The 27,992-nt window shown below is 40.7% G+C and overlaps 1 protein-coding gene across 1 annotated transcript in view; it reads left to right on the top strand.

The window, feature by feature from the left end:
- The window catches only part of TTN (titin), a 274,867-nt gene that overhangs the window by 196,770 nt on the left and 50,105 nt on the right, over positions 1-27,992 (top strand). The window contains 49 exon segments of the mRNA XM_047722299.1: positions 28-218; positions 1,333-1,762; positions 2,989-3,297; positions 3,426-3,574; positions 3,657-3,689; positions 3,782-3,911; positions 4,001-4,236; positions 4,238-4,301; positions 4,404-4,721; positions 5,669-5,965; positions 6,079-6,378; positions 6,470-6,784; positions 6,875-7,023; positions 7,387-7,537; positions 7,627-7,908; positions 9,397-9,699; positions 10,216-10,518; positions 10,619-10,900; positions 10,990-11,289; positions 11,383-11,685; positions 11,782-12,090; positions 12,202-12,483; positions 12,603-12,902; positions 12,989-13,282; positions 13,363-16,329; positions 16,651-16,971; positions 17,072-17,356; positions 17,454-17,753; positions 18,047-18,349; positions 18,815-19,090; positions 19,194-19,493; positions 19,590-19,892; positions 20,063-20,362; positions 21,037-21,324; positions 21,689-21,985; positions 22,074-22,376; positions 22,476-22,781; positions 23,842-24,129; positions 24,223-24,513; positions 24,604-24,891; positions 25,058-25,645; positions 25,737-25,841; positions 26,262-26,459; positions 26,548-26,844; positions 26,935-27,190; positions 27,192-27,250; positions 27,253-27,273; positions 27,276-27,518; positions 27,610-27,912. Coding sequence (XP_047578255.1) covers positions 28-218; positions 1,333-1,762; positions 2,989-3,297; positions 3,426-3,574; positions 3,657-3,689; positions 3,782-3,911; positions 4,001-4,236; positions 4,238-4,301; positions 4,404-4,721; positions 5,669-5,965; positions 6,079-6,378; positions 6,470-6,784; positions 6,875-7,023; positions 7,387-7,537; positions 7,627-7,908; positions 9,397-9,699; positions 10,216-10,518; positions 10,619-10,900; positions 10,990-11,289; positions 11,383-11,685; positions 11,782-12,090; positions 12,202-12,483; positions 12,603-12,902; positions 12,989-13,282; positions 13,363-16,329; positions 16,651-16,971; positions 17,072-17,356; positions 17,454-17,753; positions 18,047-18,349; positions 18,815-19,090; positions 19,194-19,493; positions 19,590-19,892; positions 20,063-20,362; positions 21,037-21,324; positions 21,689-21,985; positions 22,074-22,376; positions 22,476-22,781; positions 23,842-24,129; positions 24,223-24,513; positions 24,604-24,891; positions 25,058-25,645; positions 25,737-25,841; positions 26,262-26,459; positions 26,548-26,844; positions 26,935-27,190; positions 27,192-27,250; positions 27,253-27,273; positions 27,276-27,518; positions 27,610-27,912 — 15,516 coding nt within the window.

Raw genomic sequence — 27,992 nt, 5'->3', positions numbered from 1 at the left:
CATTCTCCTCTCTTGGTTCCTTTCCAGATCGTCCATCACCACCAAGAAATCTTGCTGTTACTGACATTAAAGCTGAATCCTGCTACTTGACATGGGATGCCCCTCTAGACAATGGTGGCAGTGAAATCACCCATTATATCATAGACAAACGTGATGCAAGCCGGAAGAAGAGTGAATGGGAAGAAGTCACCAACACTGCCGTAGAGAGGAAATATGGGGTAAACTGTTCTAAATGTTTTTTTATATGCGGTAAAAGGACATGACACTGAATTAACACCATTCTGGCACAATCTTGGAATTTAATGATTAAACTCGAAACTGCACATAAAAAGATTTATCACAGTTTTTAGCACCATGCACATAAGGCCACTTAAAAGTATTATTTGGGGGCACCTGGGTGGCTCAGTTGGTTAAGTGACTGCCTTTGGCTCAGGTCGTGACCCTGGAGTCCTGGGATGGAGTCCCACATCAGGCTCCCTGCTCGGCAGGGAGTCTGCTTCTCCCGCTGACCTCTCTCCTCTCATGGTCTCTCTCTCTCTCATTTTCTCTCCCTCTCTCCCAAATAAATAAGTAAAATCTTTAAAAAAAAAAAAAAAAAGTACTATTTGGTAGGGCTCCTGGGTGGCTCAGTGGGTTAAGCCTCTGCCTTTGGCTCATGTCATGATCTCAGGGTCCTGGGATCGAGCCCTGCATCGGGCTCTCTGCTCAGCAGGGAGCCTGCTTGCCCCTCTCCCTCTGCCTGCCTTTCTTCCTACATGTGATCTCTCTCTCTGTGTTAAATAAATAAATAAAATCTTAAAAAAAAATACTATTTGGTAAACCAATTCTCTCTTATTTGAGAGATCCACTACTAGGTACAATAAATATACATATTTGTATTTTTTAATTTAAATTCAATTATCCGGGACGCCTGGGTGGCTCAGTTGGTTGGACGACTGCCTTTGGCTCAGGTCATGATCCCGGAGTCCCGCATCGGGCTCCCAGCTCCATGGGGAGTCTGCTTCTCCCTCTGACCTTCTCGCTCATGCTCTCTCTCACTGTCTCTCTCTCAAATAAATAAATAAAATCTTAAAAAATAAATAAATAAATAAATAAATAAATTCAATTATCCAACATATAGTACATCATTAGTTTTTGATGTAGTATTTAATAACTTATTAGCTGCACATGCTTTCTCCACATTTGTGTCTATGTATTTTTAAACTATGTATTTACTTGATTTTAATAGGTTTCTTTTTTATAGTCTGACATATGAAAAGAACCTGAATTTTAAAATAAGTGAAATCAACAAGTCCATTGTTTTTAAGAAATCACTATTCATCTGATTTCTAGGTCTGGAAACTCATCCCCAATGGTCAGTATGAGTTCCGAGTTAGGGCAGTGAATAAATACGGAATCAGTGATGACTGCAAATCAGATAAAGTTGTCATTCAAGATCCCTTCCGCCTTCCTGGACCTCCGGGAAAACCGAAAGTCCTGGAGCGCACCAAAGGGTCAATGCTAGTGAGCTGGACTCCTCCTCTGGACAATGGCGGCTCTCCCATTACTGGCTACTGGCTGGAGAAGAGAGAAGAGGGAGGTTCCTATTGGTCACGTGTCAGCAGAGCACCAATAACCAAAGTGGGATTGAAAGGCATAGAATTCAACGTTCCCCGCTTGATTGAGGGTGTTAAATACCAGTTCAGAGCAATGGCAATAAATGCTGCAGGAGTGGGTCCTCCCAGTGAACCATCAGATCCAGCTGTTGCAGGAGATCCCATATGTAAGTATGCTTCTATTTCTGGAGTTTACGAAGAGCAAAGCCACCAAATGAATAGTTCTGCTCTTAAATTTCTTGCATTTTTCTATGCCCAATTATTTATTAAAGTAAAAACCTCATACTTACGTAGAGTATCAGAAGTACATAAATTTGTGTATATGTATAGACAGATATGCACACTATACACACAGCTCTATGTATGTATTCATACACACATGTATACACATACGTAAAATCATATAGTTTTTAATTGTTGGTTTAAGCCTAGTATTTATGAGGAATCACAGTGATAAAGACCCTGCACTATAAGCTCCTCTCTGCTCCCATACCCCTATCTCATTTCATACTATGAAAATTATCTCCCTCCCTAAAGAGACCCTCTAGGTAGAGTTGAACAAAAAGCAAAATGTTTACTTTTCAAACATATATATTGTATCTTTAATATAATCTTCAATAAGATATATTGTACCTTTATGCAAGATTCTCAAGCACAGTCCATGAGGTCGTAAGAAAAAAAAAATCCTTCCGAAAGATCTATTTAGCAGATCAGTTCAAAGATTAAAATACCATGTCTTAATGATTCACTGTTTTTGCTATATATCTGATTAGATTCTCTGTAGGAAAAAAAAAATCAGCTACTTGTTAAAAAGATTTAAAATACTCTAAGTTCTATATGGAGCATATATATATAAAATGAAGTAGTCATTCACTCATTTAGCAAGCCTGTACTGAACATGTGCTTTGTTCAAGGTAGTGTGCTAGAGAGGAAGAGTGAGGGTTCAAAAGACTTTCTGTAATGGTAAAGCACTGTCAGAAACGTAAAGGATTGTTATATATCGATCTCGTCCCTAAAGAGCATACAATTAGTTTGTGTTCCAAAGCTTACCAGCTAATGATGAAATCATTTTTTTTTACTTTAAATTAAACTAAGGTTTTAGTAGAGAATATGACAGAGTCTCTTCAAAGGGATCTTAAAATAGCTTTTCACTAATTTTGTATAAATGCAACATATATCTATCTAGAGATCATGTATTGTCTTTTTAATCACAGTTAGTTGTTTGCTTATTTTGTTTTCACATTAATGCGAAACGAAAAGAGACTATTTCTTATATTCTCTGCTCTGGAATGTAATTTATTCTTTCGGAATTCCTACTTTAGTATTTAGTAGATTAAATCTAGCATTCCATTGGCTTCAGAATTTGATACACTCTTCTTCTTCTTCTTCTTAGATCCACCTGGGCCACCTTCTTGCCCAGAGGTCAAAGATAAAACCAAGTCCAGCATCTCGCTGGCATGGAAACCTCCAGCCAAAGATGGCGGCAGTCCAATCAAAGGATACATTGTAGAAATGCAAGAAGAAGGCAGCACCGACTGGAAAAAAGTAAACGAGCCAGACAAACTGCTAACCACCTGTGAATGTGTGGTGCCAAATCTGAAAGAACTCCGCAAGTACCGATTCAGAGTGAAAGCTGTCAATGATGCTGGTGAGTCTGAACCAAGTGATACAACTGGAGAGATCCCTGCCACGGATATTCAAGGTACTCGTCCTTTATTGCATTTCTGTGTTCATTTGATCTGATTATGAAAGTTAATATCCCGAAGATAGGTCACTTACTTCTTTGAAAAAGGTATGCTAAATCCTGTTATATTATTCATGGTATTACAGAGGCACCAGAAGTTTTTATTGACATTGGAGCACAAGACTGTCTGGTTTGTCAAGCTGGCTCCCAGATTAGGATTCCTGCTGTCATCAAGGGACGCCCGACACCAAAATCATCGTGGGAATTTGACGGAAAGGCGAAGAAGGCAGTGAAGGTAAGAAAAATATAATTTTCTGTGTCTCCCATTGAATCACTCTAAGGATTATTAACACTACAATGATCTTCTTCTCTAACAGGATGGAGTTCATGATATACCCGAGGATGCACAGGTAAAAAGAAAAATTGAAGTAGTTCAGAACGCAGTTGACTGCAGTACCACTCTTACTTCATCCAATATGTAACTACTGTTCTCTCTGTATAGCTGGAGACTGCTGAAAACTCCTCAGTAATCATTATTCCAGAATGCACACGATCTCACACAGGCAAATACAGCATCACAGCCAAGAATAAGGCCGGACAGAAGACAGCACATTGCAGAGTCAAAGTCATGGGTAAGAAGGACTTTAAAAGTGACCATAGAATAAGAACAAGTTATTTTAAACAAAGTGACATTGTTTATGTGGTGATTTCCATCCAATAGATGTACCAGGACCACCCAAAGATCTGAAAGTCAGTGACATCACAAGGGGTAGTTGCAGACTCTCGTGGAAGATGCCAGACGACGATGGAGGAGACAGGATTAAGGGCTATGTTATAGAGAAGAAGACTATTGATGGAAAAGCCTGGACTAAAGTCAATCCAAACTGTGGAAGCACCACATTTGTGGTTCCTGATCTCATCTCTGAACAGCAGTATTTCTTCCGCGTGCGTGCAGAAAAACCGTTTCGGTATTGGTGCACCTGCAGAAACCATTCAGAGGACCACAGCCAGAGATCCAATATGTAAGTTTTTTTTTTTTCCTAATATGAGATTAAAATAGTTCCTCAAATTTGAAATATATCATTATGAACAATGCTTAATACTTCCTTTACCTATTTTTAAAGATCCTCCTGATCCCCCCATTAAACTCAAGATTGGCCTCATAACAAAGAACACAGTACACCTATCATGGAAACCCCCAAAGAATGATGGGGGCTCCCCTGTCACCCACTATATTGTTGAGTGCCTTGCATGGGACCCTACTGGGAAAAAGAAAGAAGCTTGGAAACAGTGCAACAAGCGTGATGTGGAAGAACTAGAATTTACTGTTGAAGACCTTGTTGAGGGTGGCGAATATGAATTCAGAGTCAAGGCTGTGAATGCTGCAGGAGTCAGCAAACCTTCAGCCACTGTGGGCCCAGTGACTGTCAAAGACCAGACATGTAAGCCCCCACATATTAACTGAGAATGTCCTCTCTAGGAACCCCTTCCTAGTAATTTAATATCAGTCCAGAGTAAAAAGAAAAATATCTGTACATCAGGAGGCTAGTGTGAGTGGAATGTGAACACGGGCATATTAATCACTCTTTCCCTCAACTTCTACTGAATTATCCTATTTCCTTACATATTAAACTTTTCCCTTATTTGAAGGGGATGACATTTGGAATTTCCATACTATAATTTTCTGCATGATCCTCAAAAGGGGAAGAAAGTAAGCAGTTATTTGTTCAGCAAGTTCTGAACCCCATTTATCTTCCCAATCAAGTTTCTTTTTCTCTATTTAAGAAAAAGATACATCCATTTTAATAGATTAATATAGACAAATATGGTAATAATTCTTCCTCTGTTATTGTTTCGATCCCTACTGCTTTGTGTTTGTTCAGTTCTTTCTTCTAAAATTAGGAGGGTTGTAGTCACTACCCTCTTTGCACGTTCTCCTGCATTCATGGAAAATGGGAAGTTGCTTTGCCTCCACTAGTAGTTGTATTTCTGAGGGCGTTCTCTCAGAATAAAAACTGTAAGTCCTCTCATAATTCTGCATATTTAAGAAAACATGCATCTATATTAAAGGGAATATCATGAAAGAACTCTAAACCTAGGCTATCACAATCTTCACTTCTCTCTGCCCTCTTTCAGTATCTACATGCATAATAACACCCAATAAGGGAGAGGCAAGAGTTGATTACGTAGCCACATGTAGGTCCAATAAAGGATGATGACTACATATACCTGCTCTCCAAACTGGTATAAACTGAAGTCAGATCTGTTCTTCATATTGGGCTGGGCTAGGAAGCCTGTCTATAGTAGATACAAATAGCTTTATAGGCACTGTAAATTCTACTTTCTGTCCCTAGTGACCACATTGTTGTTGTTGTTTTAAACAATCTAGGCCCACCATCAATTGAGCTAAAAGAATTCATGGAGGTTGAAGAAGGAACAGATGTTAACATTGTGGCCAAAATTAAAGGTGTGCCATTCCCAACACTGACCTGGTTTAAAGCTCCTCCAAGGAAGCCTGACAAAAAAGAACCTGTCATCTATGACACGCACGTCAACAAACTGGTAGTGGATGACACTTGCACCTTAGTTATTCCACAGTCTCGCAGGAGTGACACTGGCTTATATACCATCACAGCTGTGAATAATCTGGGAACAGCATCAAAGGAAATGAGACTGAATGTCTTGGGTAAAGATAGCACGGCTTAATTAAAACTACATGTTTTTCTGTTCCTATGTATATTATTTGGCTTTAAAACCATTCTTTTAATATTTTTTTTCTCCTTTTTAAAACCATTTTAGGTCGTCCTGGCCCTCCAGTGGGACCAATAAAGTTTGAATCTATTTCAGCAGATCAAATGACATTATCTTGGCTTCCACCTTTGGATGATGGAGGGTCTAAGATTACAAACTATGTAATTGAGAAGAGGGAGGCTAACAGGAAGACATGGGTGCGTGTCTCCAGTGAACCTAAAGAGTGCACATACACAATTCCCAAATTGCTAGAAGGCCATGAATATGTATTCAGAATCATGGCCCAGAACAAATTTGGCATTGGGGAGCCTCTTGACAGTGAACCTGAAACAGCGAGAAACCTCTTCTGTAAGTAGGAAATGCTTTACATATAAAGTCACTCTTACTGTTGCTTTGTTTTTTATAATTTCTAGAAATCAATGTGATTTCTTTTCCACAGCTGTCCCTGGAGCACCAGATAAACCAACAGTTAGCAGCGTGACTCGCAACTCCATGACTGTCAATTGGGAAGAACCAGAATACGATGGAGGCTCTCCTGTGACAGGATACTGGCTAGAAATGAAAGACACCACTTCAAAGAGGTGGAAGAGAGTTAACCGAGATCCTATCAAGGCCATGACTCTGGGTGTTTCTTATAAAGTGACTGGTCTTATCGAAGGTTCTGACTATCAGTTCCGTGTATATGCAATCAATGCTGCTGGTGTGGGTCCTGCAAGTCTGCCATCAGACCCAGTGACAGCTAGAGATCCAATTGGTAAGCCTTGAAACCATTCCCTTTTTTTTTACTCCACCCCAAAGTGCCGTGGAAAAGTCAAGAATACTTATGTATACTGGTTTTTTCCAGCCCCTCCTGGTCCTCCAATTCCCAAAGTCACAGACTGGACTAAATCATCTGTGGATTTGGAGTGGTCTCCGCCACTAAAAGATGGGGGATCCAAAGTAACTGGATACATCATTGAATATAAAGAAGAAGGAAAAGAGGAATGGGAACAGGTAGCTAACATTTGGCATTATGAAAATATATTATAAATAAGCGAAAAGTGTAGCTGTTATTCTGAATCACATTAATTTCTATTTGTAGAAATAAAAATACCTTTTTATTAAGAAATCAGAAAACAATTACAACTGATAATCCAAACACCTTTTATGTCAAAAATTTAATCAAAAGTTAATATTGTTATTAAAACACAATTCCTGGCAAGACATTTCTTGCAGTGTTTACCTGCAATATCTGATCCGCAAAACCTAAAGTGGCAACAATTTTCCCAGAGTAGTTAAATATGCTGTTGGTTAGACTTCAGAAAGCCATGAAAACAAGAAGCTACAAAGAACTGAATGCATGTAATCCTTCCCTAGGCTAAAGATAAAGAAGTGAGAGGAACAAAGCTTGTTGTGACAGGCTTAAAAGAGGGAGCTTTCTACAAATTCAGAGTTAGAGCAGTCAACATTGCAGGCATTGGAGAACCTGGAGAAGTCACAGATGTCATTGAAATGAAGGACAGAATTGGTAATTATTCACACTGCTATTATTTTCTCCATATTTGTCTTTTGGATTGGTAATAAAAACCACATTTGTAATTTTCAATTGTGTTCCAGTGTCACCTGACCTTCAGCTAGACGCCAGTGTCAGAGACAGAATTGTGGTTCACGCTGGAGGGGTGATCCGGATCATTGCGTATGTGTCTGGAAAACCTCCTCCAACTGTCACCTGGAACATGAATGAAAGAGCATTACCTCAAGAAGCTACCATCGAGACCACAGCCATTAGCTCCTCCATGGTCATCAAGAATTGCCAGAGGAGCCACCAAGGTGTCTATTCTCTTCTCGCCAAAAATGCAGGGGGAGAAAGAAAGAAGACCATTATTGTTGATGTATTAGGTATGTTGATGTATTAGGTAAATACCTTTAATTTGTCCATGCAGCTTTTAAAAATGACATTTTGACTTCATCTACAGCCAAGCTGTGTTACAGTAAAACTGTTACAAATGTTTTGGAAAATCAGAAAAATCACCCACAATCCAACTGACCATTGCTAACATTTAAAAATCTTTCCCCCTTTTTTTTTTGTCTTATACCTCTTTTATATTGTTGTACTTCTATAAATACAGTTTTATATGTTGTCTTTTTAATATAACATTAAAAAGTTATGTTTTTATGTTATATAAAAGCAAAGTTTTTTAAATAAAATTTTGTATATTGCCTTTTTATATGACATAAGCACTATGTTTTATATAGTTCTTATAAAAGCAAGTTTCCTGCACATGTACATGAATATCTAATAATTTACTAAGGTTGATCAATTTCACATCATGAGAGTGTATCCTTTGCTAATTATCATGATAAAGCAAAAGTCTCTGTGAAGGGTTTCAGTATTCTAATTGAAAAGCATGTGATGGGTATTAAGGAGGACACGTGTGATGAGCATTAGGTGTTATACACAACTAAAATGAACCATTGAACACTACATCAAAAACTATGTACTATATGCTGGCTAACTGAACATAATAAAAAAAAGCATATTTGATTATCAATATTAGATTTCTAGTCACTGAATAGAGGTGAACTCTACAGTTTTTCATGCCCCTTGTTGGCTGCTTTATGCTAGTGATTTGCTCAGAGAGTAAACCCCTCCCACTCAGATTTCACTTTCATCATGTCTCTAGGCACAACCATACTCCAAACAATGAGTTTTTATGTGAAAATAGCTGGTTCTCTACTGAACATAATTAATGATATGTAAACATATTGTGTTTTCATTAATGAAAAAGGCATGAGGGAAAAGATCTCATTGACCCAACAGTCCTACAAGCTTTTAGGTTAGTTTCAAGCTCTTCAACACCCATTATTTTAACTTGAGAACCAGTACACTTTCAAGGTTGAATTCCAGCCCTCTCAAAGGGCCTTCTGAGATTTGGGAATTCCCGTGCTCCTTATTGATTTACTAGTCACCTAGAAAAAGCTGTCTCTTCCTTTCCCTTCTGGAGAGTAAACTAGACAACAGAAAGTAGCCATGCCACCCCTCACCCCTTTTCCTGTCTCCTTCTGTGCATTCTCCTTCTAGCAGCTCCCTATCTGGACTTACAAATTACAAAAAAAAAGTATAAACATACATATATAAATACCCACATGTTATATATATACACACATTACTATTCCTGCAGCTTCTACTAAAACAGTGGCAAACAGTAATTATAAACGTACTTCATTTAAAAATATGAATATAGATACCATGGGGAAGAAAAAAATCAATAGCCATGAAATCTTATTCATAACAGTTTTGTTTTTTTAAACACAGAGGGTAACAAATGTTGAGCCCGGTTGTTCACTGAAAACAGCCAGCTAGAAATTGTCTCCTCTTTTTCCCAGATGTGCCAGGTCCTGTTGGAACACCCTTCCAAGCTCACAACCTAACCAATGACTCCTGCAAACTGACATGGTTTTCTCCAGAAGATGATGGAGGCTCTCCAATCACCAATTATGTCATTGAGAAGCGTGAATCTGACCGCAGAGCATGGACCCCAGTGACATACACAGTTACCCGACAGAATGCTACTGTCCAGGGTCTCATTGAAGGAAAATCCTACTTTTTCCGAATTGCAGCCGAAAACAGTGTTGGCATAGGCCCATTTACTGAGACACCAACCGCTCTTGTCATCCGAGATCCAATAAGTAAGTGCAATTTAAAATAATTTCATCCTTAATCACTTCATTCATTTAGGAAAAGAAGATGGTGAGAATATGTGTACCTAGACTAAACATTTCATTCCCTTGAAAGCATTCAGTAGACAAATGCTCAAAGCCTCATGTTGGTAGTGTTTGAATGCGGTCGTGAGAGACATTATGGGAATATAGGAGTCTTCCAATTCCTCCATGAATACTACACTATTTTTTTTTAATTTTCCACTTAATGTCATGAATATGAAATAATATCCCAACTCTGGAGAACTTTCTTAAATGATTTGGCCTCAACGAACCTCTATTTCCTCATCTATCATAGAAAATTAGACTGGGTGGTGTCTTTTTTAACTCTAATAGTGCTATGGTGAGAACTTTCTGTTACTTATCAAAGCAAATAATTTAACATTTAAGTGCAGTCCTCCAAGAGTATCATTTACTATTTACTATGATTTACTACATTTTTTAACATGACCTTTTCCTCATTGTAATACTGTATTTTACTTGCAGCTGTACCAGAGCGTCCTGAAGACCTGGAAGTCAAAGAAGTTACTAAAGATTCTGTTTCCTTGACTTGGAATCCTCCTAAGTATGATGGTGGATCAGAAATTATCAACTATGTCCTAGAAAGCCGCCTCATTGGAACTGAGAAATTCCACAAGGTTACAAATGACAACTTGCTTAGCAGAAAATACACTGTGAAAGGCTTAAAAGAAGGTGATACCTATGAGTACCGTGTCAGTGCTGTGAATATCGTGGGACAAGGCAAACCTTCATTTTGTACTAAGCCCATCACTTGCAAGGATGACCTGGGTATGTGTCAAATGCAATACATGCTCTGAAAACTTGTACTCTTACAGATTTGCCATAAGACATCAGTAAAACTGACTTGCCTGTATAATTACAATTTCAGCTCCTCCAACCCTTGACCTCGACTTCAGAGATAAGCTCACAGTTCGGGTTGGTGAAGCTTTTGCTCTCACCGGCCATTACTCAGGCAAACCAAAGCCTAAAATTACTTGGTTCAAAGATGAAGCTGATGTGCTGGAGGATGATCGCACTCAGATAAAGACCACTCCAACAACACTTGCTCTAGAGAAGATCAAGGCCAAACGTTCAGATTCCGGCAAATACTGCGTGGTTGTGGAGAACAGTACAGGCTCCAGGAAAGGGTTCTGTCAAGTCAATGTTGTTGGTAAGTATCCTTTAGCAAGAAGAATAGATATTCTGTTCTTTCCAAAGCAGAATGGGCAATTACATTTTGGGCTGTGTTTTTTTCTGCAGACCGTCCTGGACCACCAGTAGGACCAGTTATTTTCGATGAGGTGACCAAAGATTACATGGTTATCTCTTGGAAGCCACCTTTAGATGACGGAGGCAGTGAAATTACCAATTACATTATTGAGAAGAAGGAGGTGGGCAAAGACATTTGGATGCCTGTGACTTCTGCAAGTGCTAAAACAACATGCAAAGTTTCTAAACTCCTTGAAGGAAAAGATTATATTTTCCGGATATATGCTGAAAACCTATATGGAATAAGTGATCCTCTGGTGTCTGATTCCATGAAAGCCAAAGATCGTTTCAGTACGCATTACATTTCCTTTTAGTGATTCTGTGTTGAATATTGTTAGTAGGGAAAACGACATTTCTAACACGCTCTGCTAATGTTTGTCGTAGGGGTTCCTGATGCACCAGAGCAGCCCATTGTCACAGAGGTTACCAAAGACTCTGCATTAGTATCCTGGAACAAGCCAAATGATGGAGGAAAGCCCATCACAAACTACATCCTGGAAAAGAGGGAAACTATGTCAAAAAGATGGGCTAGAGTTACCAAAGAGCCCATCCATCCATACACTAAATTCAGGGTTCCTGATCTTCTAGAAGGGTGTCAGTATGAATTCCGGGTTGCTGCAGAAAATGAAATTGGTATTGGCGATCCAAGCCCACCATCCAAACCAGTCTTTGCTAAAGATCCAATTGGTACAATATTAAAGCATTCATTCTGTCTTCACGTTATCCAACTTGGTTTGCGGCTGTGTTCTAACTCCTTTTTTTTTTTTTTCTTTTATTACATAGCTAAACCAAGTCCACCAATTAATCCTGAAGCAATTGATACAACGTGTAATTCAGTTGATCTAACCTGGCAGCCACCACGTCATGATGGCGGGAGCAAGATTCTGGGTTATATTGTTGAGTACCAGAAAGTTGGAGATGAAGAGTGGAAGAGAGCTAATTACACTCCTGAGTCATGTCCTGAAACTAAGTATAAAGTCACCGGTCTTCGGGATGGTCAAACCTATAAGTTCAGGGTATTGGCAGTCAACGAAGCTGGTGAATCGGATCCAGCTTATGTTCCCGAGCCAGTGCTAGTAAAAGACAGACTTGGTGAGTAAAATCATCTCACCTATAATAGCAAAGAAGATAGGTGTCTCTTTGTATATGCTTCGTTGTAAAATACATAAATCAAATCTGAAAGTACTATTTGCTTTATTCCAGAACCCCCAGAGTTGATTCTTGATGCCAACATGGCAAGAGAACAACACATAAAGGTTGGTGATACTCTAAGACTTAGTGCTGTCATCAAAGGTGTGCCATTCCCAAAAGTAACTTGGAAGAAAGGAGACAGAGAAGCTCCAACTAAAGCAAGAATCGATGTTACTCCAGTTGGTAGCAAGCTTGAAATTCCTAATGCTGCCCATGAAGATGGCGGAATTTATTCTTTAACAGTGGAGAATCCAGCTGGTTCAAAAACTGTCTCAGTAAAAGTCCTCGTATTAGGTGAGAATTTTCATACTTATGTATTTAATGCCATAACATATTAAAAATAAATTTTGATACATTTTGAGCTGTTATTGGGTTAAATCACTTATTATAACTTCATTATTTAACACTTTCAGATAAGCCGGGGCCACCTAGAGATCTGGAAGTCAGTGAAATTAGGAAAGACTCTTGTTACCTTACTTGGAAGGAACCACTGGATGATGGTGGTTCTGTTATTACAAATTACGTGGTTGAGAGGAGAGATGTTGCCACCTCCCAGTGGTCACCTCTTTCAGCTACATCCAAGAAGAAGAGCCACATGGCTAAACACCTTACTGAAGGCAATCAGTATCTCTTCCGAGTAGCTGCTGAGAACCAGTATGGACGTGGTCCTTTTGTTGAAACACCTAAACCCATCAAGGCTCTGGATCCTCTCCGTAAGTTGCTTTCTCTGGATACAGAGGTTTTCTCTGACTGTCTCTGAGAATATTATTCACTCATCATAACTTCTTCTTTTGAAAAGATCCCCCAGGGCCACCGAAAAACTTACACCATGTAGATGTTGACAAGACTGAAGTCTCACTTGTTTGGAATAAGCCTGATCGTGACGGTGGCTCTCCAATCACTGGCTATTTGGTGGAATATCAAGAAGAGGGCACCGAAGACTGGATTAAGTTCAAGACTGTGACAAACTTAGAGTGTGTTGTTACTGGACTGCAGCAAGGAAAGACGTATAGATTCCGCGTAAAAGCTGAAAATATTGTGGGTCTTGGTCTCCCTGACACAACTATCCCAATAGAATGTCAAGAAAAACTAGGTAATTTTTGGACTGGCATTATTTTTTTTTAATTCATGTTGCGAAAATCAACATCTAATTTTCTCATGTTTACTTTCCAGTGCCTCCATCCGTGGAACTAGATGTGAAATTAATTGAAGGCCTTGTGGTAAAAGCTGGAACTACAGTCAGGTTCCCTGCCATCATAAGAGGCGTACCCATTCCCACTGTCAAGTGGACAACGGATGGGAGTGAGATCAAAACAGATGAACACTACACAGTTGAAACTGACAGCTTCTCATCAGTACTTACTATTAAGAACTGCTTAAGGAGAGACACTGGGGAATATCAAATCACAGTTTCCAATGCAGCTGGCACCAAAACAGTAGCTGTACATCTTACTGTTCTTGATGTTCCTGGTCCACCAACAGGTCCTATTAATATTCTGGATGTTACCCCAGAATATATGACTATCTCATGGCAGCCACCAAAGGATGATGGAGGAAGCCCTGTGATAAATTATATCGTTGAGAAACAAGATACAAGGAAAGGCACATGGGGTGTTGTCTCATCAGGAAGCAGTAAGACAAAGCTGAAAATCCCACATCTGCAAAAAGGCTGTGAATATATTTTCCGAGTCAGAGCAGAGAATAAGATGGGTGTTGGTCCTCCCCTTGACTCCGTTCCTACTGTTGCTAAACATAAGTTTAGTCCTCCATCTCCTCCTGGTAAACCAGTGGTTACTGACATTACCGAAAATGCTGCAACAGTGTCTTGGACACTGCCAAAATCTGATGGCGGCAGTCCAATAATTGGTTACTATGTGGAACGTCGAGAAATAACTGGCAAATGGGTGAGAGTCAACAAAACACCCATACCTGACCTGAAGTTTAGAGTGACTGGACTGTATGAGGGAAATACATACGAGTTTAGGGTTTTTGCTGAAAATCTTGCAGGACTAAGCAATCCATCGCCAAGTTCTGACCCAATAAAAGCTTGCCGGCCCATCAAACCACCTGGACCACCAATTAATCCTAAACTGAAAGACAAGACCAAAGAAACAGCTGACTTGGTATGGACAAAGCCTCTCAGTGATGGTGGCAGCCCCATTCTAGGCTACGTAGTGGAATGTCAGAAACCTGGTACAACACAGTGGAATAGGATTAATAAAGATGAACTCATTAGGCAGTGTGCCTTTAGGGTACCTGGACTAGTTGAAGGAAATGAGTACAGATTCCGTATAAAGGCAGCTAATATTGTGGGAGAGGGAGAGCCAAGAGAACTAGCAGAATCTGTGATTGCGAAAGACATCCTTCATCCTCCAGAAGTAGAACTTGATGTTACTTGTCGTGATGTTATTACCGTTAGAGTGGGCCAAACTATCCGCATTCTTGCTCGAGTCAGAGGCAGACCTGATCCAGACATAACTTGGTCCAAGGAAGGCAAAGTATTGGTCCGAGAAAAGCGGGTTGACATAATTCATGATCTACCTCGTGTTGAGTTACAGATTAAAGATGCTGTTAGAGCTGATCATGGCAAGTATATTATCTCAGCCAAGAATACCAGTGGGCATGCCCAAGGTTCCGCCATTGTTAATGTTCTTGACCGACCTGGGCCTTGCCAGAATTTAAGGGTTAGCAATGTAACCAAAGAAAACTGTACAATTTCTTGGGAGAACCCACTAGATAACGGTGGCTCAGAAATAACGAATTTCATAGTAGAATATCGCAAACCAAACCAGAAAGGCTGGTCAATTGTAGCTTCAGATGCCACTAAGCGATTAATTAAGGCCAACCTCTTAGCCAACAACGAATACTATTTCCGAGTCTGTGCAGAGAATAAAGTAGGAGTTGGTCCAACCATTGAAACAAAAACTCCAATCCTGGCTATTAACCCTATTGATAGGCCAGGTGAGCCTGAAAACCTTCACATTGCAGATAAAGGAAAGACATTTGTCTATCTCAAGTGGCGGCGGCCAGATTATGATGGTGGTAGCCCAAATCTGTCCTATCACGTTGAGAGGAGGCTGAAGGGCTCTGATGAATGGGAAAGAGTGCATAAAGGAAGCATTAAAGAAACCCATTACATGGTTGACAGATGTGTTGAAAACCAGATTTATGAGTTCAGAGTGCAAACAAAGAATGAAGGTGGAGAAAGTGACTGGGTGAAGACAGAGGAAGTTGTTGTGAAGGAAGATTTACAGAAACCAGTACTTGATCTGAAATTAAGTGGCGTGCTGACTGTCAAAGCAGGAGACACCATTAGACTTGAGGCAGGTGTTAGAGGCAAACCATTCCCAGAAGTTTTATGGACCAAGGACAAAGATGCTACAGACTTAACAAGATCACCAAGGGTCAAGATTGATACCAGTGCTGATTCATCCAAATTTTCTCTTTCTAAAGCAAAGCGAAGTGATGGCGGTAAATATGTAATTACAGCAACTAACACGGCTGGCAGTTTTGTGGCCTATGCCACTGTCAATGTTTTAGATAAGCCTGGTCCTGTAAGAAATCTGAAAATTACTGATGTGTCTAGTGATCGGTGTACTATTCGCTGGGATCCACCAGAGGATGATGGTGGCTGTGAAATCCAAAATTATATTCTAGAAAAATGTGAGAGTAAGCGAATGGTTTGGTCTACCTATTCTGCTAATGTCTTAACACCTGGTGCTACAGTAACACGTCTCATAGAAGGAAATGAATATATTTTCAGAGTCCGTGCAGAAAATAAAATAGGCACAGGGCCTCCAACAGAAAGTAAACCAGTCATTGCAAAAACCAAATATGATAGACCTGGTCGCCCAGATCCTCCAGAAGTCACCAAAGTAAGCAAAGAAGAGATGACCGTGGTTTGGAATCCACCTGAATATGATGGTGGAAAATCCATCACAGGATACTATTTGGAGAAAAAGGAAAAACATTCAGTACGATGGGTCCCTGTTAACAAGAGTGCAATCCCCGAGAGACGTCTCAAAGTACAGAACCTCCTCCCAGGACATGAATATCAGTTCCGTGTCAAGGCAGAAAATGAAATTGGAATTGGAGAACCAAGCTTGCCCTCAAGGCCAGTGGTGGCAAAAGACCCCATAGGTATGATGTTCTTTTTTTCTAATTTCGCAGCAAATCTTAATCCCGAGCACAGAGGTATTAGACAAATAAGTTAAATCCATGACTTCAAAACTTTAGCCAATATTCTTCCAAGTAGATCTTTTACCAGATCACCTAAAAGGTACAAACAACAGTAGATTCTAAATTTATAAAGGGAAATAAGGACTCAGTGACTGAGAAGTTGAATGTCCTATCTTTGATTAACTGAAAATGGACGACTATGTAATACAAACTACACATTGGAGTATCACCAGTTAGAGTTAATGAAGGGTATATTCATTCTTATATATTTACTATTTTCAGAACCACCTGGTCCACCAACCAATCTCAAAGTGGTCGACACAACCAAAAGTTCCATAACTCTTGGATGGGGAAAACCAGTGTATGATGGTGGCGCGCCAATAATCGGATATGTTGTGGAAATGAGACCAAAACGAGAAGATGCATCTCCTGATGAAGGCTGGAAAAGGTGCAATGCTGCCGCACAACTTGTTCGCATGGAGTTCACTGTTACCAGCTTGGATGAAAACCAGGAATATGAGTTCAGGGTGTGTGCCCAAAACCAAGCTGGCATTGGGCGCCCTGCCGAACTAAAGGATGCTATTAAACCTAAAGAAATCCTCGGTGAGACCCTATTTTGTCCTAGGATTCATTCACTTTACACTTCTTGCATGATTTCCCCACATTCCGAAAAGTCAACTAATGGTTTTCATATCATTTGCAGAACCTCCGGAGATTGATCTGGATGCCAGCATGAGAAAACTGGTCATAGTGAGAGCAGGATGCCCTATCCGACTATTTGCCATAGTGAGAGGACGACCTGCTCCTAAAGTCACTTGGCGAAAAGTGGGTATTGACAATGTGGTCAGAAAAGGACAAGTTGATCTGGTGGACACGATGGCCTTCCTTGTCATCCCCAATTCCACCCGTGATGACTCGGGAAAATATTCCTTGACACTTGTGAACCCAGCAGGAGAAAAGGCCGTGTTTGTGAATGTCAGAGTATTAGGTGGGTTACTAACAAGCTCCTTCTTCCCCTTCGAAAACACATTAGTTAAGAAGAAGGCTGAAGAGACCTGTATATCTGATTTTGTGGCTCTTTACAGATACTCCCGGACCTGTGACTGATTTAAAAGTTTCGGATGTCACTAAATCGTCATGCCACATTTCCTGGGCCCCTCCTGAGAATGACGGTGGGAGCCAAGTGACACATTACATTGTGGAGAAGCGTGAGGCAGAAAGAAAGACGTGGTCAACAGTTACCCCGGAAGTCAAGAAAACGAGCTTCCAAGTCACCAACCTTGTCCCTGGGAATGAGTACTTCTTCAGAGTCACTGCCGTCAATGAATATGGCCCTGGCGTGCCAGCAGATGTCCCCAAACCAGTGCTTGCGTCAGATCCTCTGAGTAAGGACCGTCCTTTTTCCTCCTTTTCACTCCAGTCTCAAGATACTGAAACACGTTCATCTACCACACCAAAGGGCTTTAATTTGTAGAAACCCAAACAGGACAAATAAATCTCTAACTCACTCATTGAAGAGTGTTTAATCTGCCCCATCTTGTACTTCCCACTTTCAACACACTGAGCTCCAGTTTCCAGATGCTTCCAAGCAAGCAGCATACTCAAACATTTATGTAGAGTAAAAAGGGATTGGCTTAGCATACCTGGACAGTTTTTCTGAATCCCATTTTTCTTCTAGGCGAGCCAGATCCCCCAAGGAAACTAGAAGTTACTGAAATGACCAAAAACAGCGCTGTGTTAGCCTGGTTACCTCCCCTGCGTGACGGAGGTGCCAAAATTGATGGCTACATCATCAGTTACAGAGAGGAGGAGCAGCCTGCAGACCGCTGGACAGAGTACTCGGTGGTAAAAGATCTCAGCCTTGTCGTCACTGGCCTAAAGGAAGGAAAGAAGTATAAATTCAGAGTAGCGGCCAGAAACGCCGTTGGAGTTAGTTTGCCAAGGGAAGCAGAAGGAGTATATGAAGCCAAAGAACAGCTGTGTAAGTGGTCGCCATCTCCTTTTATCATGTGATGAAAGTCCATGAGAATTTTCTTCTCACAATAGACTGGACTCTCATATTTTCTCTTTGGCTCAATCTTATCCTTCTTCAAAAATACTAGTAGCTGTGGGGCGCCTGGGTGGCTCAGTGGATTAAAGCCTCTGCCTTCGGCTCAGGTCATGATCCCAGGGTCCTGGGATTGAGCCCCGCATCGGGCTCTCTGCTCGGCAGGGAGCCTGCTTCCTCCTCTCTCTCTCTCTGCCTGCCTCTCTACCTACTTGTGATTTCTGTCTGTCAAATAAAATAAATAAAATCTTAAAAAAAAAATACTAGTAGCTGTAATGCAATCATGAACTCGAAGCCATTAATGGGTTGCCACCCACAGTCTGAGAAACACTAGTAGAGCTCCCATCAGAGGAACTCTAGCCTCCCCACACACTTAACGAGTTTTCGTTTTACTTTTAGTGCCTCCAAAGATCCTTATGCCAGAGCAAATTACTATTAAAGCTGGGAAGAAACTCCGAGTTGAAGCCCATGTGTATGGAAAGCCTAATCCAGTCTGTAAATGGAAAAAAGGAGAAGATGACGTCGTCACTTCCAGTCACCTGGCAGTGCATAAAGCAGACACCTCTTCCATCCTGATCATAAAGGATGTTACCAGGAAAGACAGCGGGTACTACAGCCTCACTGCAGAGAACAGCTCTGGGACAGACACTCAGAAAATCAAAGTCACCGTCATGGGTAGGTTAAGCTTTAGACAAATGGCTACCTAGATATGACGATCAGAAACATTTTCTTCCTGGCAAATCCCTGTTCTTATATCTCTTTCTCTTGGTTTCTGCAGATGCTCCTGGGCCCCCTCAGCCCCCATTTGACATTTCTGAGATAGACGCTGACGCTTGCTCCCTGTCGTGGCACATCCCTCTGGAGGATGGAGGTAGTAACATCACCAATTACATAGTGGAGAAATGTGACGTGAGCCGAGGCGACTGGGTGACGGCTCTTGCCTCAGTGACAAAAACCTCCTGCAGAGTTGGAAAACTGATCCCAGGCCAGGAGTATATCTTCCGGGTCCGTGCCGAAAATCGATTTGGCATTTCAGAGCCTCTCACATCTCCAAAGATGCTGGCTAAGTACCCATTTGGTAGGTTTCTTTCAGGGAGGAAAAAAAAAAGTTGTTTTCCTTCCAGTCTGTTACTTAAGGAAAAAAACCTAACATCTCCCTTCTCCTCCTCTCCAGGTGTTCCTAGTGAACCGAAGAATGCACGGGTCACTAAAGTCAACAAAGACTGCATATTTGTGGCATGGGACAGACCAGACAGTGATGGAGGGAGTCCCATCACTGGTTATCTGATTGAACGCAAAGAAAGAAACAGCTTGCTCTGGGTGAAAGCTAACGATACTCCTGTCCGGTCAACTGAATATCCTTGTGCTGGCCTCATAGAAGGTCTCGAGTATTCATTCAGAATCTATGCGCTAAACAAAGCTGGATCCAGCCCACCCAGCAAACCAACAGAATACGTAACCGCAAGAATGCCAGTTGGTGAGTAATTTTTGTTAGTATTATGGGAGCATACTTAAATCTCAAAGTCTCTGAGGATTATTACTTCTATTCAGAGATATTCTCAATATTTCTGGGTGATACTTTGAAATATGGAAGTTTGTAACTTCTGCTGTTAAGAGAAACGCTAAGATTACCTCTTATGATTTCAGATCCTCCTGGAAAGCCTGAAGTTATTGATGTTACCAAGAGTACTGTATCCCTCATCTGGGCTCGTCCAAAACATGATGGAGGCAGCAAAATTATTGGCTACTTTGTAGAAGCTTGCAAACTTCCTGGTGATAAGTGGGTACGGTGCAATACCTCACCTCACCAGATTCCCCAGGAAGAGTACACAGTCACTGGCTTAGAAGAGAATGCTCAGTACCGATTTAGAGCAATTGCCAAGACTGCAGTAAACATCAGCCAGCCCTCCGAACCTTCTGATCCAGTGACCATCCAGGCGGAAAATGGTAAAATTCCACCTCTGCCTATAATACTCAACAGAAATGTATTTTCCTTTCTCTTAAATAAAAATAAAATATACATCATGGGAGGGAAGAAAAACAAGGAAAATGATAGGTACTTTGTATATAGACAACTAAAAATTATGATTATGGAAAATCTTAATAACACAGTAAACTAAAAAAAAAAAAAAAAAAACAGTACAAAACTGTGAGGACGTTGTAATTTCAACCATACACAGGCAGAGAGATGACAAGGAAATGCACCAAATGGTCATAGTGAAAACTGAAGGATGTTGGAATTATGGAAGATATTTAGTTTTTTTTATATGCTTTCAGCATTACCAAACTTCTTATTAAACCTATATTCTTTTTTAAAGATTTATTTAGAGGGAGAGAGAAAGAGTGCAACGGGGGGTGCAGAGAGAGAGAGAGAGAGAATCTCAAGCAGATTCCTCACTGAGCACAGAGCCTGATGCAGGGCTTGATCTCACAACCCTAAGATCTGAGCTGAAATTGAGAGTTGGATGCTAAACCGACTAAGCCACCCAGGACCCCCTAAACCTATATTCTTTTATAATAAATAAAAATCCCATCTTGAAATATGAATTTCCTACTTTTATTAACAAGAATGATATGATATGGCTTTGCTTACATTAAATCCTGATCTTATTACTTTCCAGTTCCTCCCAGGATAGAACTAAGTGTGGCTATGAAAGGTCTGCTTACCGTAAAAGCTGGAAGCAATGTTTGCCTGGATGCTACTGTCTTTGGTAAACCAATGCCAACCGTCTTTTGGAAGAAAGAGGGCACAGTGCTGAAGCCAAGGGAAGGCATAAAGATGGCCATGAAGCGGAACCTGTGCACCCTGGAGCTGTTCAGCGTGAACCGGAAGGACTCGGGCGACTATACCATTACTGCTGAAAATTCGAGTGGTTCCAAATCAGCCACAATTAAGCTTCAAGTGTTAGGTAACTAATGCACTTACTTAGACTCTCATATTTTACTTTGGTTAATGTGAGATAACAGAATTTACAAAATCATATGTGAGAAAAGATAGATATCCTGATATATCTATCATTTGTAATCAGAGAATTATTCTCATCACAGGGCAGTGGCATTTTAGAGCTAAAAAGAGCATTAGAAGTGATATATTCAGTTACATATCTTACGTATGAGGATATTAAGGTTGTGAAAAATTACGTACTTTCTAAGGTCATACAGGAAGTTAATGACAATATAAGACTGCATTCAGGTCTCCAGAACTCCAGTCTACTCATTCCCCATTTCACATGTGTTAGTGAAAGACTTCACTTGTCTTCCGTACTCTTCCAGATAAACCAGGGCCTCCAGCATCTGTTAAAATCAACAAAATGTATGCAGATCGTGCAATGCTTTCTTGGGAACCTCCTCTTGAAGACGGAGGCTCAGAAATCACCAACTATATTGTTGACAAACGTGAAACAAGCAGGCCCAACTGGGCACAAGTCTCGGCCACGGTGCCCATCACCAGCTGCAGTGTGGAGAAACTCATAGAGGGCCATGAATATCAGTTCCGAATTTGTGCTGAGAATAAATACGGAGTGGGCGATCCGATCTTCACTGAACCGGCAATCGCTAAAAACCCGTATGGTAGGAACATTTTCCTTCGGCTTTTCGTTTGACTTTTTAAAGATTACCTTTTAGACTGACCCAGTAACTTTTCAATCCATCTCTGCAGACCCACCTGGGCGCTGTGATCCTCCTGTTATCAGCAACATAACCAAAGATCACATGACGGTGAGCTGGAAACCACCAGCAGATGATGGCGGCTCACCCATCACTGGCTATTTGGTTGAAAAGCGAGAAACCCAGGCAGCTAACTGGACTAAAGTCAACAGAAAACCTGTTATAGAAAGAACCATAAAAGCAACAGGTCTCCAAGAAGGCACTGAATATGAATTCCGAGTTACCGCTCTAAATAAGGCTGGACCGGGGAAACCCAGTGATGCATCCAAAGCTGTTTATGCCCGGGACCCGCTGTGTAAGTTTTCATGAAAGAGTCCCCTATCTTGTGTTGTAATCAACCCTGAACAACCAGGAATGAGATTTTTAATGAAATTTTTCTGTTATTTATCCTCAGATCCTCCTGGCCCACCAGCTTTTCCTAAAGTATACGATACGACCCGTAGCTCCGTGAGTCTATCTTGGGGCAAGCCAGCCTATGACGGTGGTAGCCCTATCATTGGCTACCTTGTTGAAGTAAAACGAGCTGACTCTGATAACTGGGTGAGGTGCAATTTACCAGAGAAGCTGCAGAAAACCCGCTTTGAGGTTACCGGCCTAATGGAAGACACAGAATATCAGTTCCGTGTATATGCTGTTAATAAGATTGGATACAGCGACCCCAGTGATGTGCCAGACAAACACTGTCCCAAAGACATCTTAAGTGAGTATTACCAGCGGAAATAGAGTTTTCTTCATCAGTCATATTATGTTTTTGTTTTTCTGGTTTTTTTTTTAAAGATTTTATTTATTTGACAGAGAGAGATCACAAGTAGACGGAGAGGCAGGCAGAGAGAGAGGGAGGGGGGAGCAGGCTCCCTGCTAAGCAGAGAGCCCAACGCAGGACTCGATCCCAGGACCCCGAGATCATGACCCGAGCCGCAGTGGCTCAACCCACATCAGTCATATTATGAAAGGCAGTATAGAACTCCGTTAGGTAGATTTGTTTATTTATGAGCGTTAGAGTTGGTAGCTCTAGGAGTACCTAGTAATGGAGAGATGGGTTGGTACTGTGTGGTATCCTACACAGATCAAATGGAATGCCAGCTGATCTGTGGCTGAAAAGCTTTTCATACTCACACTTACATGAGAATTCTTATCTTCCAAAGAATATGGAATATAGGATTTTATCCTGAAAACAAAGCGTTTTTTTTTAAACTAAGTAGTGAGCTATTTGTCATTCTAATTTTTCATCTTCTAATCTACCCCTTTTCATAAGTATGTGATTGTAGACTCTCCATCCTAATTTCCATTTCACCATTTCTTCTATTTTCTTATCTCCCATAACCATTTCTCCCTTTATTTTTAATTACTTGGTGAAATACTTCACCCTCTATGTATTTTTCTTCCCATGATGAAATAAGGAAAGAGAGCCAGAGTATCATCAGAGAGCCTTCACTGAATATAGAAAAGAAAAACAAGAATGGAAGAGAGACAAGAATCAGTTGTCTGTATTTAATAGAGAGTGAGTTTGAGAGTATGGAAGTTCATGAGAAAAGGAAGAGGGGAGGTACAGATCCTTCAGGGAAAACTTGGTTTAGCCTACAGGATATCAGAATATAGAAAGATCAAAAATCACTACAGAGTACTGAAATACAGAAGTTTTGAGGATCATACTAAGAATTTTTTAAAGACCTAGAAATCAGTTCTGGAAAAGAAACATACTGAGTGATAAGGCTAGTCCTCGGAAACACATTTGACCATTAAATTATTGCTTTGAACAGTCCCACCTGAGGGAGAACTTGATGCTGATTTGAGGAAAACACTCATATTACGTGCTGGAGTTACAATGAGACTGTATGTACCAGTAAAAGGACGTCCGCCTCCAAAGATAACTTGGTCTAAACCGAACGTCAATCTAAGAGAAAGGATTGGACTTGACATAAAATCAACAGACTTTGATACCTTCTTGCGCTGTGAAAATGTGAACAAATACGATGCAGGAAAATATATCTTGACTCTGGAGAACAGCTGTGGTAAAAAGGAATATACCATTGTAGTGAAAGTGCTGGGTAAGTCTATTTGAAAAAAACAATCATATGTTAAAAATGTAGTCTATGTATTTTTTTACATATTCATTTCTTATTTACCGACGATTTGTCCAGATACTCCTGGGCCACCTGTCAATGTCACTGTTAAGGAAATATCCAAAGATTCTGCTTATATTACCTGGGATCCTCCTATTATTGATGGTGGAAGTCCCATCATCAACTATGTGGTGGAAAAACGTGACGCAGAGAGGAAGTCATGGTCTACGGTGACAACTGAGTGCCCAAAAACAAGCTTCAGAGTGTCTAACTTGGAGGAGGGAAAATCCTACTTCTTCAGAGTGTTTGCTGAAAATGAGTATGGCATTGGGGATCCTGGGGAAACACGTGATGCCGTCAAAGCTTCCCGTAAGCAAATGAGCTACTATCCTATTACTTTGAGTGACCTCTGACCTTGGTTATCTTGAGCTAAGTCTTATCATTTCTTCTTTGCTTTAGAAACCCCTGGACCAGTTGTGGACCTGAAAGTGCTATCTGTAAATAAGTCGTCTTGTAGCATAGGCTGGAAAAAGCCTCGCAGTGATGGTGGCAGCCGAATTACCGGATATGTAGTAGATTTCCTCACTGAAGACAGTAAGTGGCAACGTGTTATGAAATCAATGAACTTACAGTACTCTGCAAAAGATTTGACTGAAGGCAAGGAATATACCTTCAGAGTGAGTGCTGAGAATGAAAACGGAGAAGGAACCCCAAGTGAAATCAATGCTGTGGCAAAGGATGATGTTGGTAAGCCTTTAGCCATGCATCTTCATTTTCCCTTTATTGTCCTCAAAAGTGCACTCTTGAGCCCTATTCACTGGCTTATCTGAAAATCCTTTAAAATTTATAATGATTTGAAAAAAATCAATTGCCTGGCCTAAAAAATGACAATAATTTATCTGCTATTTTACAGTGGCTCCTGACCTTGACTTAAAGGACATACCTGATTTGTGCTACTTGGCTAAAGAAAACAGCAACTTCCGTCTTAAGATCCCCATAAAAGGCAAGCCAGCTCCATCAGTATCCTGGAAGAAAGGGGAAGATCCTCTACCAACTGACACAAGGGTCAGTGTTGAGTCAACTGCAGTTAACACAACTCTTGTGGTACATGATTGCCAAAAATCTGATGCTGGAAAATACACAATCACACTGAAGAACGTTGCTGGCACCAAGGAAGGAACTCTCTCTATAAAAGTTGTTGGCAAGCCTGGCATCCCCACAGGACCAATCAAATTTGATGAAGTCACAGCAGAAGCCATGACCTTAAAGTGGGGTCCTCCAAAGGATGACGGAGGTTCTGAAATCACCAACTATATCCTAGAGAAGAGAGATTCTGTAAACAACAAGTGGGTGACATGTGCCTCAGCTGTCCAGAAAACCACCTTCAGAGTAACCAGACTTCATGAGGGCGTGGAATACACCTTCAGGGTCAGTGCCGAAAATAAATATGGTGTAGGTGAAGGCCTGAAATCAGAGCCAGTTGTTGCTAAACATCCATTTGGTGAGTGTCTCAGAGTCAGAAAACACAGAGCAAAACATGTTTTTGAGAAAAGTTCCCTATTACAAATCTTGCATCATCTACTTTTTCCTAGATGTGCCTGATGCTCCCCCACCACCCAATATCGTGGATGTCAGACATGATTCGGTATCTCTAACTTGGACTGACCCCAAGAAAACTGGTGGCTCTCCCATTACAGGTATTTCATTTGTTTTTTTCCTGTAGCTTTTACATTAATGTTTCTTCCAAATTGTCCTCCCTGAAAAACAAGCTGAATGGATGCTCCTTTGTTATAGCACAACCTGCAAATACAGTAATTGTTTTTTCCTTTCAGTACATTAAGCATTAGTTAACACTTGATTTCAATGAGAAATCTCCTAATAGTTAAAGGCTTTCATAGTGATTTTTTTTAAGTTAGAATTTTTCAACAGAAGGTGCAATAAATACACAGAAACCAAGAGAGGAAAAAAGTGCCTAGAAATAGGAGTATAGCCCAGAAGAATGACTATTTATTCCATATTTGTCCACATATAAACCATTTGGCCAAAAACATGTACTTAAAAATCAGTATTTTCTACCTGAATTGAGAAATTCACTGGGTCTTGTCTTTTTTTTGTAGGGTATCATATTGAGTTCAAGGAGAGAAACAGCCTTTTGTGGAAGAGAGCTAACAAGACTCCTATTAGGATGAAAGACTTCAAAGTGACAGGATTAACAGAAGGTCTTGAGTACGAATTCCGAGTCATGGCGATCAATTTAGCAGGAGTCGGCAAGCCAAGCCTGCCATCAGAGCCTGTTGTGGCACTTGATCCAATTGGTAAGTCATTATACAAAGGAAAGCCCAGGTGTGTTTTCTGCATGAAAAAAGAATTGGTATTTGACTGGCTTTTTTTGCTTTGCTTTAGATCCTCCTGGCAAACCTGAGGTTATTAATGTAACAAGGAATTCAGTGACCCTCATTTGGACTGAACCCAAATATGATGGTGGTCATAAGTTGACTGGATATATAGTGGAGAAGCGCGATCTACCCTCTAAATCTTGGACGAAAGCCAACCATGTTAATGTCCCAGATTGTGCCTTTACTGTAACTGACCTCATTGAAGGTGGAAAATACGAATTCAGAGTTAGAGCAAAGAACACAGCAGGTGCTATCAGTGCTCCATCAGAAAGTACAGGAACCATTATTTGCAAGGATGAATATGGTGGGTCTAATTTTACTTTTTATGCACATAAAAAATCACAAATTAAGCCTCCTTTCTTTGCTGATTAAAATGTATTTTTTTTCTTTGCAGAGGCACCAACCATTGTCCTTGATCCCACAATAAAAGATGGGCTGACAATTAAGGCAGGAGATACCATTGTTTTGAATGCCATTAGCATTCTTGGCAAGCCCCTTCCAAAGTCGAGTTGGTCTAGGGCAGGAAAAGACATGAGACCATCAGATATTGTTCAGATATCTTCGACCCCAACATCTTCCATGCTTACTGTCAAGTATGCCACTAGAAAAGATGCTGGTGAATATACCATTACTGCTACCAATCCTTTTGCACAAGGAGGAACACGTGAAGGTAACAGTCCTCGATGTACCTGGTCCCCCAGGTCCCATTGAATCAGTAATGTTTCTGCTGAAAAGCAACACTCACGTGGACACCTCCATTGGAGGATGGCGGCTCACCAATAAAGTCCTATGTTCTTGAAAAGAGAGAAACCAGTCGACTTTTGTGGACAGTGGTTGCTGAAGATATTCAGTCTTGCAGGCATGTGGCCACCAAACTTATTCAAGGAAATGAGTACCTCTTCCGGGTCTCAGCTGTAAACCAATATGGGAAAGGAGAACCTGTACAGTCTGAACCTGTCAAAATGGTGGACAGATTTGGTACGTAGAGCATATAAGGGAACTGACATGTTAACATTTGCAGCCCAGTTTATGAAGGCATGGATTTCTCATCCATTTACTTTCTTTTCAGGTCCCCCTGGCCCCCCTGGAAAACCCGAAATATCAAATGTCACTAAAAACACTGCCACCGTCAATTGGAAAAGACCAGTGGATGACGGTGGTAGCGAAATCACAGGATATCATGTTGAAAGGAGAGAAAAGAAAAGCTTGCGATGGGTGAGAGCAACAAAGACGCCAGTTTCAGATCTCAGATGCAAAGTAACAGGACTGCAAGAAGGAAACACCTACGAATTCCGTGTCAGTGCAGAAAACAAAGCAGGAATTGGTCCACCAAGTGATGCTTCAAAACCTGTTCTGATGAAAGATGTAGCATGTTTGTATTTTTTTTTAACACCACTCATTTGAGAATGCCACTATTTTAGCAAAGTTATCCAAAAGCCAAATTCCTAACGT

The sequence above is a fragment of the Lutra lutra genome, chromosome 3, assembly GCF_902655055.1.
Source record: "Lutra lutra chromosome 3, mLutLut1.2, whole genome shotgun sequence".
Taxonomy (NCBI): Eukaryota; Metazoa; Chordata; class Mammalia; order Carnivora; family Mustelidae; genus Lutra; species Lutra lutra.
Note: the sequence above shows the minus strand (reverse complement) of the source record. Positions and strands in the feature narration are given on the sequence as shown.